The 14317-nt window shown below is 41.4% G+C and overlaps 1 protein-coding gene across 1 annotated transcript in view; it reads left to right on the forward strand.

Moving 5' to 3' along the window:
- SNAP91 (synaptosome associated protein 91) overlaps nucleotides 1-14317 on the forward strand; it is a 64834-nt gene that overhangs the window by 21210 nt on the left and 29307 nt on the right. The window contains exons 6-14 of the mRNA XM_088520307.1: nucleotides 1987-2080; nucleotides 3266-3377; nucleotides 3853-3959; nucleotides 5288-5329; nucleotides 9028-9098; nucleotides 9485-9490; nucleotides 10478-10505; nucleotides 12064-12173; nucleotides 13290-13405. Of these exons, the coding sequence (XP_088376433.1) occupies nucleotides 1987-2080; nucleotides 3266-3377; nucleotides 3853-3959; nucleotides 5288-5329; nucleotides 9028-9098; nucleotides 9485-9490; nucleotides 10478-10505; nucleotides 12064-12173; nucleotides 13290-13405 (686 nt within the window). The remainder of the gene's footprint in view (nucleotides 1-1986; nucleotides 2081-3265; nucleotides 3378-3852; nucleotides 3960-5287; nucleotides 5330-9027; nucleotides 9099-9484; nucleotides 9491-10477; nucleotides 10506-12063; nucleotides 12174-13289; nucleotides 13406-14317) is intronic.

The following is a 14317-nucleotide window of genomic DNA, read 5'->3' on the forward strand; positions in this document are numbered from 1 at the left end:
TGCTGCTGCTGGTCCCTTTAGCTAGAATGAAATAGTAAAAACATTGTGTGTGGTTTTTTTTTTTTTTTTTTTTCTCTCTCTTTTTTTTTTTTTTCCCCAGCTGTTTAGTGGGCTCTTCCCATAGAAAAGGCCTGGCCTTATCAAGAGTACACCTTGTTTTTTCCACTTTAGCTTAAAAGTGAATTTCTTCTATGCCAAGTTGCTTATGGAGGTCACAGTGTCTCCCTGTTTTTATCACAGTCCACATCTAGGCTTCACAGTACTTTGCGTTTCCCTACATATACACCTAACACAGCACAAATCTTAGATCTGTTATGAGTAATTATGAAGAAAGATTCCAGTAGAAAGCTGGAATATAAATTGAACAGAATAAGGCTATAAGCTAGTATTTTTGCTTCCCACAAAGGTTGAGTTCAAAAAAAAAATTAACAAGGAAAAAGGAAAAAGAGAAAAACAAAACACCCCACAACCTTCCCTGTGAAGGCCCAGTTGAGCGCAGTGTGTTGGTCTTCGTCAGAGCATCTTCTTTTGTCTCTTAATCCCTGTAGCTGGGACCTCCACAGCTCTAGATTCTCCCTGCTGAAGCATTAGCTATGCAGCAAGGGCTTCAGAAGCCAGGGAAGGTGCACGTTAACTTGTCACATACTAAAGAGATTCCTTCTAGTGATAACGAGTCTACATTTGGGTTGTTTCTGGTGACTTCGGTGTAATCTGCGGGTTTGGTTTCTGAGTTGTTGACACAGGTATCACTGCTGGGTTTTTCTTGTGCTCCTGCTGTCTCAAACAAATAGGCCCTACTCTGGGGCTGTAGCTGTGTCAATGGAGTCCTTTCAAGTTGTATTTTGAAAATGCCCTTCCAGTGGTAGGGACCAGAATACTCATCTCTTAAAGTTATCTGGCATATGAATTGTAAAGAAGTTTTCAAAGTTAAGATTGATATCTCTGTGGATAGATATTTTAGTTAGACTTTGGTCTAGCAGCCCTCTGTAGTTTTAACATCTTAAAGTCTCTTTTTTACTTAGTGATTTCAAGCAGTTCACGTTACAAAAACGTAATTTTGGGTTCCTGAAAATCCTTCCATTTCTGTCTCTGTACGTTCATGCAAAACCTTAGTATGTACGAGATTTCTGGCTCTCAGAACAAGGTGCTGTATCACAGGACAGCATAGAAGACCTAAGAAGGTGCTGTGCCTTCCCCAGGAAGAGCTGCCGTAGCTGTTAGCGGCCGCAACGGGGCGGTTGGTATCAGATGTGCAGGCTGCTCTTCCCCCCCCGGACCGGGGCACGCGAAGGCTGCTCTGAGACGCGCGGGCCGCACCTGAGCAACGCTGCGCTGTGACCGCGGCCTGCTCCGCTCAGGACTCGTCGAGGCAGGGCGGGCTCCGTGGAGGTCTGGCCGAGGGTAGGACAGCCAGTAAGGACTACTCGGAAAAGTATCCTAGGCTAAGGGGCTCTTGGCAAAGATGGCACTGACTCCTGTTGGCGCTGGATTGGCAGCTTACGCAGTGGCAATTGCGGGAGACAACCTATCGAGTTGGCTTTGGTGACCACAAACGTGTCTAAAAAGTACTGCTAGCAATGACTTGTCATCAGTTATACTTCAAGTTCATGCATAAAGGCTGCTGGTCGCATATACTTCTGCAATATTATTTCTTGTCAAGTTTTTTAAAATCTTGATGTTGTTTTTCTGCAAAGAGGTCGGACTCTGGTGTTGATTACTGCAATGCAGGAGCCTTCCCGGTCCCCTGCTCGGGAGGGTGGCTGGCTGAAGTGTTTGCCATGCCAGCCCTTGCGGTGCTGTGGAAGGCAGGAGAACCAGGCAGTATTTGAAAATATTGAACCAGACAAATTTTTCAATTTGACAGTATTGAACCAGACAAATAATTGAAAAGGGTTACAGCAGTTTTCATCTTCTGATCGGACAACAAATCGATGGGGTAGGTGGAGGAGGAAAACCATGGCTTGTAATCGGTGTTTCCTGTTGCAGAGCTGAGGGTGTAATGAGAACGATGGCTCCAGAAAAGCTGCTGAAGAGCATGCCCATACTACAGGAACAGATCGACGCACTACTTGAATTTGATGTATGTATTGAAGGTCACCCAGCAAACGAAACACAAACACTAGGCATTGACCTAAATGTTGCATTGAAATGAATGTTTCAGCTGCTTGTAGGTAGTGCTTTACCAATCATCCAATTAAGATGGAGGGCAAAAAAACCCACAAGCTTTTTGGTATCCCACTGAGGTAGGGTAAGGTGAAAGATGGCACTTACTTGTATGTACAAAACGCTTAGATGCAGATTTGCCTATAGAGAGGGTAGGGAAAGAGATGGGAAATGAGGGCTCTTGGGGAGTCCTGGCTGCGCTTGGAATTTTCATTTTTTTGCATCAGTGGGGGAAGAAGCAAAGCAAAATGAGACAGAAATCCCTCCCCTTGCCTCTCCCTCTTAGTTTTTTTTTGGCAACAACCATTTGAGAGCCTGATAGGGGGAAAAAATAAAATACCATATGTATGTTGTTTTGCTTCATCAAAGATGTCATCCATTTTTTTTTTAAATGCAAGTTGAATAAACTAAGAATTTCAGTCTAGACTATTCATAGGCATAGAAATGTATACAAGATATTTATAGTCTATCTCATTAATGTCAGTAAGATTATTCATACGCTTCAGATGATGAACAAAACCAGGAGTGAATAGGTATAGGAGGTAGACTGGAGCGCTGCAAAGAGGTCTGTGAAGGAATTAATTGTGAGGTTCTTCTGTGTGCTCTGTGGATGGAGGGCACATTCCCCACTGGGAGGAGAGGGCTCACTACAGCTTCCAGAGGAGATATAGAAACCTAGGGTCTCCCTTCTGTGTTTTTCTTACTTAAACAAATGAAAAGTTGTGATACTGGGCTCTAAAAAAGATTCTTCTTTTTTTATTTAATAAACCAGCACTTATTTTCTGTTCAAGTTAGTATGAGCTAGTTAGTATGAGCAGCTTTTCTGCCTTCCACCATTGCGGAATGGGTGAAGGAGTTGAGGCCAAGACTCTTACTGTGGATGGGGACATTCCTGCACCGTAGCGAATTGTTCTGAAGCGGTGAAAGAAGTGACCCTGCATCTGCTAACAGAAACAGAAGCTGCCTGTATTTGATTTCTCTGTGCAAAAACTTCTGTTCAGTGCTGGATTGCAGCTATAGCAGTATCAGATTCCTGCCACAAGCTAAAACTTCTGATTGCATTAAGTAAAGCTGCTCTAACTCGCTGGTATTTTATTTGTAGGTTCATCCAAATGAGCTGACAAATGGCGTCATAAATGCTGCATTCATGCTTCTATTCAAAGATCTTATCAAACTTTTTGCTTGTTACAATGATGGGGTTATTAACTTACTAGGTAAGTATCCTGATGCCTATAGTTCACATACTTCACATACACAAGCAAGTGAAAAATGGGTTTTGAAACTACCTTTTTCTTTTTTAGTCTTGCCATTAAACTTGATGCATTGTTTTTGACGGCCCCATTAGGAAGTGAAAAGTTAGGAAAAACTTTGTCACATTCATAAACTTTTAAATTAGTGGTTATCTGAAGCTGGGTTGCCATATTTTTATAAAAATGTTAAGAAGCCTACAGCAAGGCACCAAGTCTGTCTGTGCTTGCAGGTAAAAAAATAAAAGTAGATTGCTGTGTGTGTGAGTTTGCATAATGTGTCTTGTGAGGATAGCAAAGCAGCTTTTGCTATTTGGTTGCTCATCCAAAATGTCCAGGTTCCCCTTTCTGCTCTGTGTGCTATGTACTAGCCTTTCATTAAGCAACATCCTCCTGAATAGCCTTAATGCCTTAACTGAAATTTACCAAATTATTCATTTAGAGAAATTTTTTGAAATGAAGAAGGGCCAATGTAAAGACGCTCTTGAAATCTACAAACGGTTTCTTACTCGCATGACCAGAGTATCCGAGTTTCTTAAGGTTGCAGAGGTAAGTGACTTCCCATCTTCCCGAGTCTGGCATTTACACTTGGGGGATTTTTTTTTAGCACTAACATAAAATATTAATTGAACTTGTCAAGCATCTTTTTCACTGTGTGTAAATTTGAGGCAGTCTAGATCTGCTCATTCAGCACTTCTTGGACTAGTAAGCCCCACTTAGACCTTCAATATATCTCTGCCGTGCAGCCAACCTCAACTTTCCTGGTAATTCAGCAGATGACAGAAATTCAACCACGACAGTGTTTCTTGGAAGTGCTGCAGTAAATGCATGTTTCTGGGACAGAGCTGAGCCTTAGAGGATGATACAGCAATTGCAGACAAAAGCGTAACAATTTAAAGTCTCCTTCTTAAGTCTTTGCAGCCAACTGCAACTACATGTTCGTACCTGTGATGGGAAAATTTACTGGGTTTGATCATTTTTATCATCTTACGTGGGTAACACAAGTATTACCTGGTTACTTAACTGTTTTGCTGGCCTGTCATTTGAGATGGTTGGCTCCCAGGCACTCGATGAACTTTCTGCCGTATTTCATGCTTCATTGTCAAGGGCAGCAACAATGAGCTAGAGAGCGAGTTTATGCCTTTGGTTCTGCACCTACTTACTGGAAGGAAACTGCAGTGGCATGTGATGTCCAACATGAATGTTAGACTTGAGGGAGGTATAACTTAGAGACTTCAAATCGGAGAATTCGGGCACTTATAGGTCAGCTTTACAGCCCAGCAGATTCAGAATTATTCTGATTATACCTCGGAATGACTAAATGGAGAGTTTGCTCTTCTGCAAACGTTAGATGAGCAGCTGCTACAAAGAGCCAACAGTTAAGCAATAAGGCAACTAATTAAAGTTTGCAAACTGACACCTCATCTTGCTGTACTTGAAATATAAGCAGAGAAGGGCCAAAAACAGTGTGACCTGAGTCAGTCTCAGTCTTTCATCAGTCTCTTCTAGAAGTTGCTCTCTGCTGAATTTAGAAATAAATTCATTAGGATAGTCAGATGTTTAGGTAGTGCTTCCATGGCAGCTCGCTGATGCTGCCCTCAGAGACAATAGTACATGACCAGGAAACCCTGCATGTTTTACCGTAGGGAGTATGAATTTCACCACTGTGCAGGAGAACCTGAGAAAAAGTCTGCTGCAAGTTGCTGCAAGTAGTGGAATGGCTTCTGGAAAGGGGTGGAGGGGATCTCCTTTTTAAAATTTTTTAAAGAGAAAGTGGGTCTTAGAGTTGAAGAGCATTGCACAGTTCTAGTCAAACGTAATGCCCTCTGCAGGGGAAATAACCCACTCATGTTTCACGACCTCTTTTCAATCCACAGCAAGTTGGAATTGACAAAGGCGATATCCCGGATCTTACTCAGGTAAGCCTCTCTGGGGTCTCTTTGTCTACTGACTAAAAGTTTAATAACAAGAAGGTATGTTGATAGGCACTACCTAATGCCTTAAAGCCCTCTCAACACACAAATCAAAAAATAAAACTATGTGAAGGTTTTTTTTAAAGACTAGTGAAGCAACTTCTTCCAACATGTAGTTGAAAAATGGGCATCTTGCCTTTTCTGTGCTAACAGGCAGGCTGCCACAGCTGACAGGACAAGTTGGTCTTTGACAACAGACTGACTGGCTGCACAAAACCTGTGACTTGCGACGTGATCCCACTCTGACACTTTGTCCAGAGATGAAGTTCAGAGCAGTGATACATGGCACTACTGTCTTGATTTAACTACAGTGAATTGAAGTTTTGATCCAGAAGTCTGGGTTGGCTTGCTGAACTTCTGTCATTATGAATCAAAACTGTAACATCGGGATTCATTAATGCCCTAGTTGCTTAAATTTGGTTTTGGTCCATTTTCAGTAACACTTGCAAACTGGGTTTAGCGTCTGGCTTTGCATTTGATTTAAAAAGAAGTATTTGCTTGGGAATGAGGATGAGGTCTGTTCTGAAGAGTTTGCACTCATGGTGGTTTCGATGCCAGTAATACTGGAATCAAGGATTTCTTAACCTCTTAGCCTGTGCATGTGTAGCTTTTGTAAAACTGCTTGAAAGTCTGGTTTAAAATAGCATCAAAATACTGTTTCCGTTGGTTAAAAATTCAGAAGCCCTGACATGATGTAATGACATGACCCACATGATGGGGGCTTTAGTCCTTGTGGGTTTCAGGTACTACTGAATCACAAAGCCTGTGTCAGTCTCTTTCAGTTGTAGAAAGCTTCAAATTCTTGGAGAGGTAGCATATGAAATACCAAATAATTCTTAAATAGTTTTAGTATATTCTGGTACTTCTTTACATAATGGGCTCTCTTTTTTTAAAGAAAAAAAAAAAAAAAACAAGATCCAATCATTCATGAACCAAATTTTTGAACCAAGAGAATTCAGCTTAAGCTCAGTTGATGAAATACTCTATAAATTCCCGTGGCACTTCTGTTTGCTTCTGTTTTTGCTGCTTCAGCCTGCTGGCAAAGCTGCCTGCTAGGACTGCACAAGCCCCGCGCCGCAGCAGGGAACCCGGCGGTGTCCAGAGCCGCCTTAGTTACTGCAGACGAAGGGTCCGTGTTTCACATCGGGAACCAACACTTTGACCAAGAGCTCCCACTTCAGGCTAAGTGCAAAAGCCAGGAACCTGCCTTGAGCTGCCAGAGCCAGCCCCATGGGGCTGCTGCACTCCTGTGTAGCGCAGGAAGCCCGGCCTTTGCTACCACCGCCCTGTGGTGGTTGCCAAAACGCAATCGCAGGTCGCCCCCCGTAGGTTGTTCTGCCAAGTCTGGTGGGGAACCCCCTGCCTAAAACTAATCTGCAGCATAGCATGGACTGTGTCTAAGACCTAGGCAGGGTATTTCAGTGAAATAAATAAAAGCCAAATAAGAAAACTGAATTTCAGCCAATAAAGATTTTTTTTTTGGTGGGCTAATCATACATGGGTATTATATGAGAGTGATCTGGGATGATAGCACTGAAATATTGATGATTTTCCTAAATGCCTAAAGTAAGTCATTGAAATAGGGAGTAGCATTCCACAAGAACCTTCGGCTGTCTTGACGTTTGGTGTGTACACATACTCTGTAAATCCAAAAAAGTAGTTTTGGAAGCTGAAGCAGAAGTTGGTAGCTGTCCATCTTCCATCTTTCATGCTTGACTGTAAGGCTTTGGAAGCTGTGGTGGCTTCTTGTCTGTTAGAGAACTTGACTCATTTTTAGTAAGCTGTTCTTGAAGCGTAGTCGTTTTTGCCCAGATAGCTAGTGGGAAGTCCCTATCTAAGTTTCCAGAACCATGTTGGTCAAAATGATTCAAGCTATCTTTGAAGCAGTGTCTAGAAGAGATGAAGTGATATTCCGAGTTGCAAATTGGATACAGTGTTGCGAATTTATTAAGATTTGTATCTGAGCAGAAGTTTTCTAGAGCTGCTTCTACAGGTTCTGTTTACAGGGCAAGTTTCTTATGTGCTTGCTGGCTTTTAAGAAACCACTGAACAGTGTATTGGAAATTTAGTTAAGCATACAGCAGCAAAGAGGAAATAATGGTGGAAGTTTCGGAAACACAACTTTCTGCTCAGACACCCAAGTAGGTACAGCTTGCTCCTTTTGATACAGCCTTTTGGAATTGGTCCAGGTCTGAATCTCTTCTTCAGTGAATGAGAGCCTTTGGTCATCCTTTTTTCTTGCTGCTGGAGAATCCTTGTAACTAAGTCACTTGTGTTGAACTCGATTCTTGCTTGTGCTCGCATTATGAGGAAACATGCCTATAAAAATAACACTAGCAATCAAGCTGTTTCAGCAGTGCTTATGTACATGGGACTTGTCTGAACACAGCTCATCTGGAGCATTAGGGAATTTTGGTGCCTTTGAGTTTCTGCATGTGTTGAGTTCCTTCATCGCTCAGTTTTAATGACAAAATGAGTATGTGGACACCATGCGCTCAACGTACTTAGCTGTGCATTGGCACTAGCAGGTCCTGAGCATGGTGAAGCACTCACCATAGCTGCACAGCTGGAGTCCTCAGTGTGCTGAACACACAGGCAGGGGGGCTCCACTTGCCATTGTGACAACCTGGGGTTTTTGGTGCATGTGTGTATCCCAAAATTAAGGACATTATTTATGGAAAATACCATAGGTGTTGCTGCCAGGAATTCTGATTGATCTAAAAGACACTGATAAAGAGAATTGCCCCTTTAAGGAATGTACCCTTGATGAACCGGTAACCCTGATGAAAACTTTGCTGTTATTTGCTACTGTGACTCTCCAAGATTTCCTTCTTGCTTGTTGATCTTGCAGGATTCTACCTGTCTGAACACTGTTTTTATACTGGAGTTATTAAAGACACTGTCATTTGTATTTACTCTTGCTTTTCTCAACTGCCATTGTAACAGCAAATGCATGCCTGGGACATTGCCTGGCCACAGAAAAGGTTCCCTGAAATAAAACCAAAGATCATTAAAACTTGAAAAAGCTTAATTTTTGTAAATTCCCCCAAATCATGTTTTTTTTTTTTCTTTCCCCAAATTTTGAGTTTTTCTAGGTGCTGGACTCAATAACCTATGCCTAGTTTAATACTGTGACCAAATAAGAGCTAGTATATATGAACTATATGAGAGTCTTGGAACTAAGGTAGCAGCTTTTGTGGGAGTTAGGGTGATAATGTTTTGTTTAGACTGCAGATGTGATAGATCCCTTTGGTTGTAAATGACTTATTGGAGATCTGGCTACGAGCAAAACTGAAGGGATGACCTTGAGCCCATAGCTGTTAATGAGCCCAGCGGATGCCTGTGCTGTTGTCAATGCTTTAGCACTGAGTGAAAGCATGATGAGGGAATCTTGGTTTTAGGCTTCAGACTCTGTTTAGTGGAGTTAAATGCTTTCTCTCTGCAAATCCGAGCACTTAATATTAGCCTTTAGCTATCCTGTCTTTGCCTGGATACTTTGAGCATGGGAATCCACTACTTTCACGGTGTCGAAAACAAAGTAACAGCATGAGCATGCGCTACAGGGGGAAGTTTGTGCTGGATCTCTGCAATTACAGTTTTATTGTACTGTATTTAGAAGTGTATCTTTTGTGTTTGCTTTCAAGGCTCCTAGCAGTCTTATGGAGACCCTTGAGCAACATCTAAACTCATTGGAAGGAAAAAAACCTGGCAACAGGTAGGTCTATGGTGCAAAAACATCTCGAGGCAAAATGTAGTCTGACACTAGTTGATATTCGGGCTTATTGCCCCCAGCCTGCTTTTGCCTGGAAAAAGAATTCAGGTTAAGATTAGATTTTCCTTTTCAGAAGTCTCTAAACGACAAGCAGTGGGGGGAATAGAAGCAAACATCTTGACTCTTGTGGCTTAAGGAACACTCCTGAAAGGAACTGGTTTTTGCTGGTGCAGGCACCTCTATTTTCAAAATTGAATTGTTTCTTAATGATTTTATATCCTTTTGCTATGTATTTGTCATGACTAACTCTAGAAAAAAAATAAGCTAAAACTGTCTCTTTTTTTTTCTTCTTTTGTCTTTCTTTTGCTGTTGCTTTCCCTGTAATTTAGTGAAGGGTAAGTACAGACGTTTATGTCACTTGCATGCAGACATGGTTATGTTTTTTTTTAAATGGCTTCAACAATCAGAAATAGGCATCTTCATTAAATTGTACATAAATTGTTACTTGCTTTTGTATATATTCATTGAGTTATTTTTAGTCATTTCTGTAGTGATTCCAGATTTTCTAATCGTTGCTACAGCTTTCAAAATTTGTAAGGTTTATCCAGTTGGATAATTAACCTATAGGGCAGACCCTAGTTTAATACCAATGAAGTTTTAATAAAAATTCACCTCTATTTTCATACTCAGTGGCATTTTAAGTTTCCCTCTCTTAAGTCAAAGCATTTAGCCCTGTTTTCATACCTCATAGTAATGAAGTCAAACAAATGCACTGAGCTGTACATCCTAATTTATGATTAAGACTCTGCAGTTTGGTGTTATTATGTCTTTTTGTATGTGAGTGACTTTTTAGCTTGGACTTTACAACTAATTGTTTCCATACTTTTACATTTCATTATTTTAAAGTAACTTGACTATCTTTAAAAAAGCAGTGCTCAAAAAAATAGGTGATCCCCCAGAAGTCTTAGATAACTGCTTCCATATCAGTTTTATTCTGCTGTAGTCGCAGGATTTATACAGCCTGGCTACATCTTGCCCCAGTGACTCTTTCCTGCTGGCTCATGTGGGCCTTAATGTGAGACTTTGGTAGCGTTTCTGCCTTCCCTGCGTAAAGCAGAGCTTATTTAAAAGGCAGAATAATCCTGAGCTGTCTACTAGCTTAAAAGACTTATTTAATCTTTGATGAATAATTTCCTGTCTTCATCTAATATGACATGTGAAAGTTTGGGAAATGGGAGAGGGCATGGAATTTTAGAGATCTTCAGAAAACCGTAATGCTTAGTTTTTTGGTCTTTTTTTGCATGAGTTTTGATGACCAGAAACAGTTCCCAAAAGTGGACTTACCTCAAACCCTTTTTTTTTTTTTTTTTCCTCCCCTGTAGATCTGGGGCTCCATCTCCTCTGAGCAAGGTAAATACTGTCTATTGGTGAGCTAACTCTTGTTCAGGTGACAGGCTTCTGAACATCTTAAGGGCATAAAGAGTTAAATTTCCTTCTGTTAATCTGCTTTGTAGACCTGTCTGGGACCTAAATGACAAACTACATCTTTAAACGTTTTCAGAGTGGTCTCGTGAAGGCTCCTTGCTAATCTGACAGGCCATAACAGCTTGCACGGGTGCATTCAGTGCCTATGGCAAGTGCTGTGTGGCAGAAACTAAACAGAAACTCCTGAATTGGGCTGTTCAGTGCTCGGTTCTAATGAAAGGTCTTGCCTAACTTACAAAACACCCTTAGTTTGAAGGGGAGAAAAAACAAGCCACAGTTCCCTGCCAACTGTTCTTGTGCAGGCCTGCTGCCGTAGGTGAGATGAGTACCTTATGATTCAGCCAGTGTTCCTGCAGCCCTGAGTAACCTCCTGCTCCCCAGTTTATGTGGAGACTTTGCATCAAACGAGTCTCAGACTGTAGTAAAGGCTTGAGGAGAGTCTAGGCAACTTATATCCATCTCTAGTCAGAGTTCTGATGGGGGGATGGCAGTAGCAGAACTAAGAGGAAAATATTTCCAATTCGTCTTTCCTTTTCTTCTTGGTAACAGTCACAATGATATATTGAGCTAAATATAGGACACTTGCTTTTGTTCATTAGGAAAAGCTTTTCTCTGGTATGTATGAGGTGATGCAACAAAACTAGCAATGTCTGTTAGAATTAATTTGAAACTCTTCAAAGTAACCTGATTCTCAAGAGCACGGAACCACCGCACGAAACTGTGCCTGGTGTCTGACCTTGCTGTGTTTAAGATATGTCTAATCTCCAGAATTGAAAGAGCTAATGAAGAAAATGCATCGGCTGAATTGTCTTTTTGCTTTCCCAAGGACTTAGCCTTTGGTACTGGTACCAGTTTGCTCCTAAACTCTCCTCAGACCAAAGTTTATAGGTACACTTAACTTAGTTGCTGAACATTTCTCCCACCACTGCTACAATCAGTGATGCTGTTGTGAGCTAAAAAACAACTGTTTTATCTCATGGACAAAGTGAACGCTGTTACAGATGTGGAAACAAAACCACAAAAATATTTAATTCCTCTCATCTGCACGATGGTACTGGTGTCAGTGCTAAGAACAGGGGAAAACTGAGAAGCAAACCATTTTCCTGGAACTTACCGAAGATATATTTGACACATTGAAGCTGTTCCTTGTCTTGATTGGGATTTTAAAGGGTTGATAAGGCAGCCCCAAATCATGAGCTTCACTTCTGAGTTAGGGTTGCTTAGACATTGAGCGAGTCATCAATATCCCATGACAATACAGCGTATTCTTTGTGGCCTTCTCTAGCAAAGAAACCAAATGCTCAGAGCTTGTGACTTGTTAGCCCTCTGAAAACTTAGCCAGTTGTCCTTAAATTCTCTAAAACAGGAGAATAGCTTGCACTGAGAACACCTGATGTCAAAATTGAACTTATGTGAATATGTGCACTGGTTGTTTGTGAAGAAATAATAGTGTATTGAATGTATACTTAAAATATTTCTCCAGTCTTCTCCAGCTACAACTGTTACATCTCCTAATGCTACCCCGGCAAAAAGTATTGATACATCTCCTCCAGTTGATCTTTTTGCAACTTCATCTACAGCTGCACCAGTCAGGTAAGTTAAAAGGCAGAGCCTGATGAGACTGATGCAGATGCCAAGGTCACAGCTGTAACAGGAGACTTGCCTGAAAGACTTTGCTCGCTCTATCAGTAGTATACTTCAGTGCTGAATGAGTTATGTGAGCGTGTAGGTCTAGATCACTAATGAGTCCTAGCCAGAAAAGAAAAAGTGGCTGCTCTGGTTTGCTCTCAGTGTCAAGAACGTCAGAGTTGAGCCAACATAAATCTACGGTCAAGTAGACTAAAGTTTCTCTAACGGTCAAACACAAAGCCAAATTAATCTTTGCTGACTTGCTCTGATTTCTCATTGATGACTTGAAACTCCTTTCCTTTGCTGTTCAAATTAATTAGTGAAGCACAGAAAAATATGATGAACTTAGATGGTTAAAATCAGAATAAAACATTTTAGTTTGATCAGTCAGAAATTCCAAATTTTGCTTTTAACTCAAAAACTGAAGAAACCACTGTTCTTCGTTATGATGCTTCCGGAACTGAAGAATTCTAGACATGTAAAATCTCTAAACTAGAACCAACAGCATAAAGACTTTATTAATTTGGTTTAAACTTTTTGGTATGTCAGATGAAGTACTTTGAAGGAACAGCCTCAAGATTCATTTTTTACTATTTAAATGTCTCAGATGAAAAAGACTTTATTCACTGGCTTCTAAGTCAGCATCTGGCTGCTTTAAGTTGTCTTAAGTTTTACCAACTCTGTGTTGCATTATTGCTGTTCATTGCCTGGCAAGTGCACATTTCTGGCCTCCTGGTGTGATGCAATGAAGCATTTAAGTAGCATGGAGCTGTTTTCAGTGGCAGCAGTTATTTCCTCTGTTCTTGGGAACCACCTGTGGTTTGGGGGCAGCAAGGAAAGTTTGTTTTTGTTTTCAGGATTGTCACAGTTTAGTGTCTCAGATTCATTACTGTCAGTATCCAGTAGCAGAAATGAGTTACGGTCTTATCCTGAGGTGTAATGCTTTCTTGGCACTGGTTGCAGTGCAGGTGTTTATGGTCATTCCTCTAGTATTACGGCTTCAAAAAATTATTTTTTTTCTTAGCTGTTGAAATGAACAAATGATCCAAGATTAAGATCTATTTTTCCTTGCCTTGGCAGCTCTTCCAAACCATCTAGTGACCTTCTGGATCTTCAGCCAGATTTTGCCTCTTCTGGGCAAGCGGCTCCAGCCCCTGCCACTGCTGCTGCTGCTCCTGGAGCAACTTCATGGGGAGGTAAAGAAACTCGCTGCCAGTGTCTCTGCTTGCAGCCTCCTCCTTGCCAGGCTGGCTGAACAGAAGCCAGGCACTCTCTGTCCCGGCACGGGCTGTTCCTAGCTCCCGCTCTGGATTCTGCTGACCTGACAGTCAGGCACTCCTCGGCTGCACAAGACTGCTCCTTTTTCAAGGGATGTGCCTAATCGTATAAGCTGATTATGAAGGCCAGGCTGCAAAGCTGGGGGGAGCAGGATTATGTAATGGAAAGTGAACGGGAAGAGGATGGCTGAAGGTGAACAGGTGGGGTAGGATCTTTAAACAGATGGGAAGGTAGAACAAGAATTGTTTACATGCTTACTGGCAAGGTATGTGAGAAGCTGTGGCAGATAGCAGCTCTTCCATTCATAAAGGAAAGCAGGCACATCCAGAGGGGAAGTTCTGTTTTGAAAAAAATAAGTCCAACAGGCTCTGAGCCAGGCAGTGTACACTATTATACACTATACATCGAGCTGAGTTAGTTGTTCCAGACAGCACTGCTTGTCAGTGATCTGGGCAGCCATTCAGTGTTTTCAATTTTCTCCATCATGAAGAAGTTAAACTATGAAATAATTGCTTAGCTTTCACAGTAAACTCACTGTGGTATAAATTAGAGATTTTCCTCGTGTGACAGCTTGATGAACTCATCGTTCTTAGGGCAGGACTAGCACCCTGAGACGTGACGACTCCATTGCTGAATGTTAATACTTGCTGCAAGTAACTTCTGCATCCCCTCTTTCTGCTCCTGGTTTTAGTTCGTTAAAGCTGAGTGTCTCAGTCTTTCAGCAGTGTGAAAGTAACAATTGCTCTAGCATACACCATCTTTTTTATATCCATATTTAGCCTGTTGAATTGAGTTTTCATGTGGAAGTACCAGTTTTATTAACCATACTG

The sequence above is a fragment of the Tinamus guttatus genome, unplaced genomic scaffold (genome assembly GCF_059628265.1).
Source record: "Tinamus guttatus ecotype Peru unplaced genomic scaffold, ASM5962826v1 Tinamus_guttatus_pri_ptg000085l, whole genome shotgun sequence".
Classification (NCBI taxonomy): Eukaryota; Metazoa; Chordata; class Aves; order Tinamiformes; family Tinamidae; genus Tinamus; species Tinamus guttatus.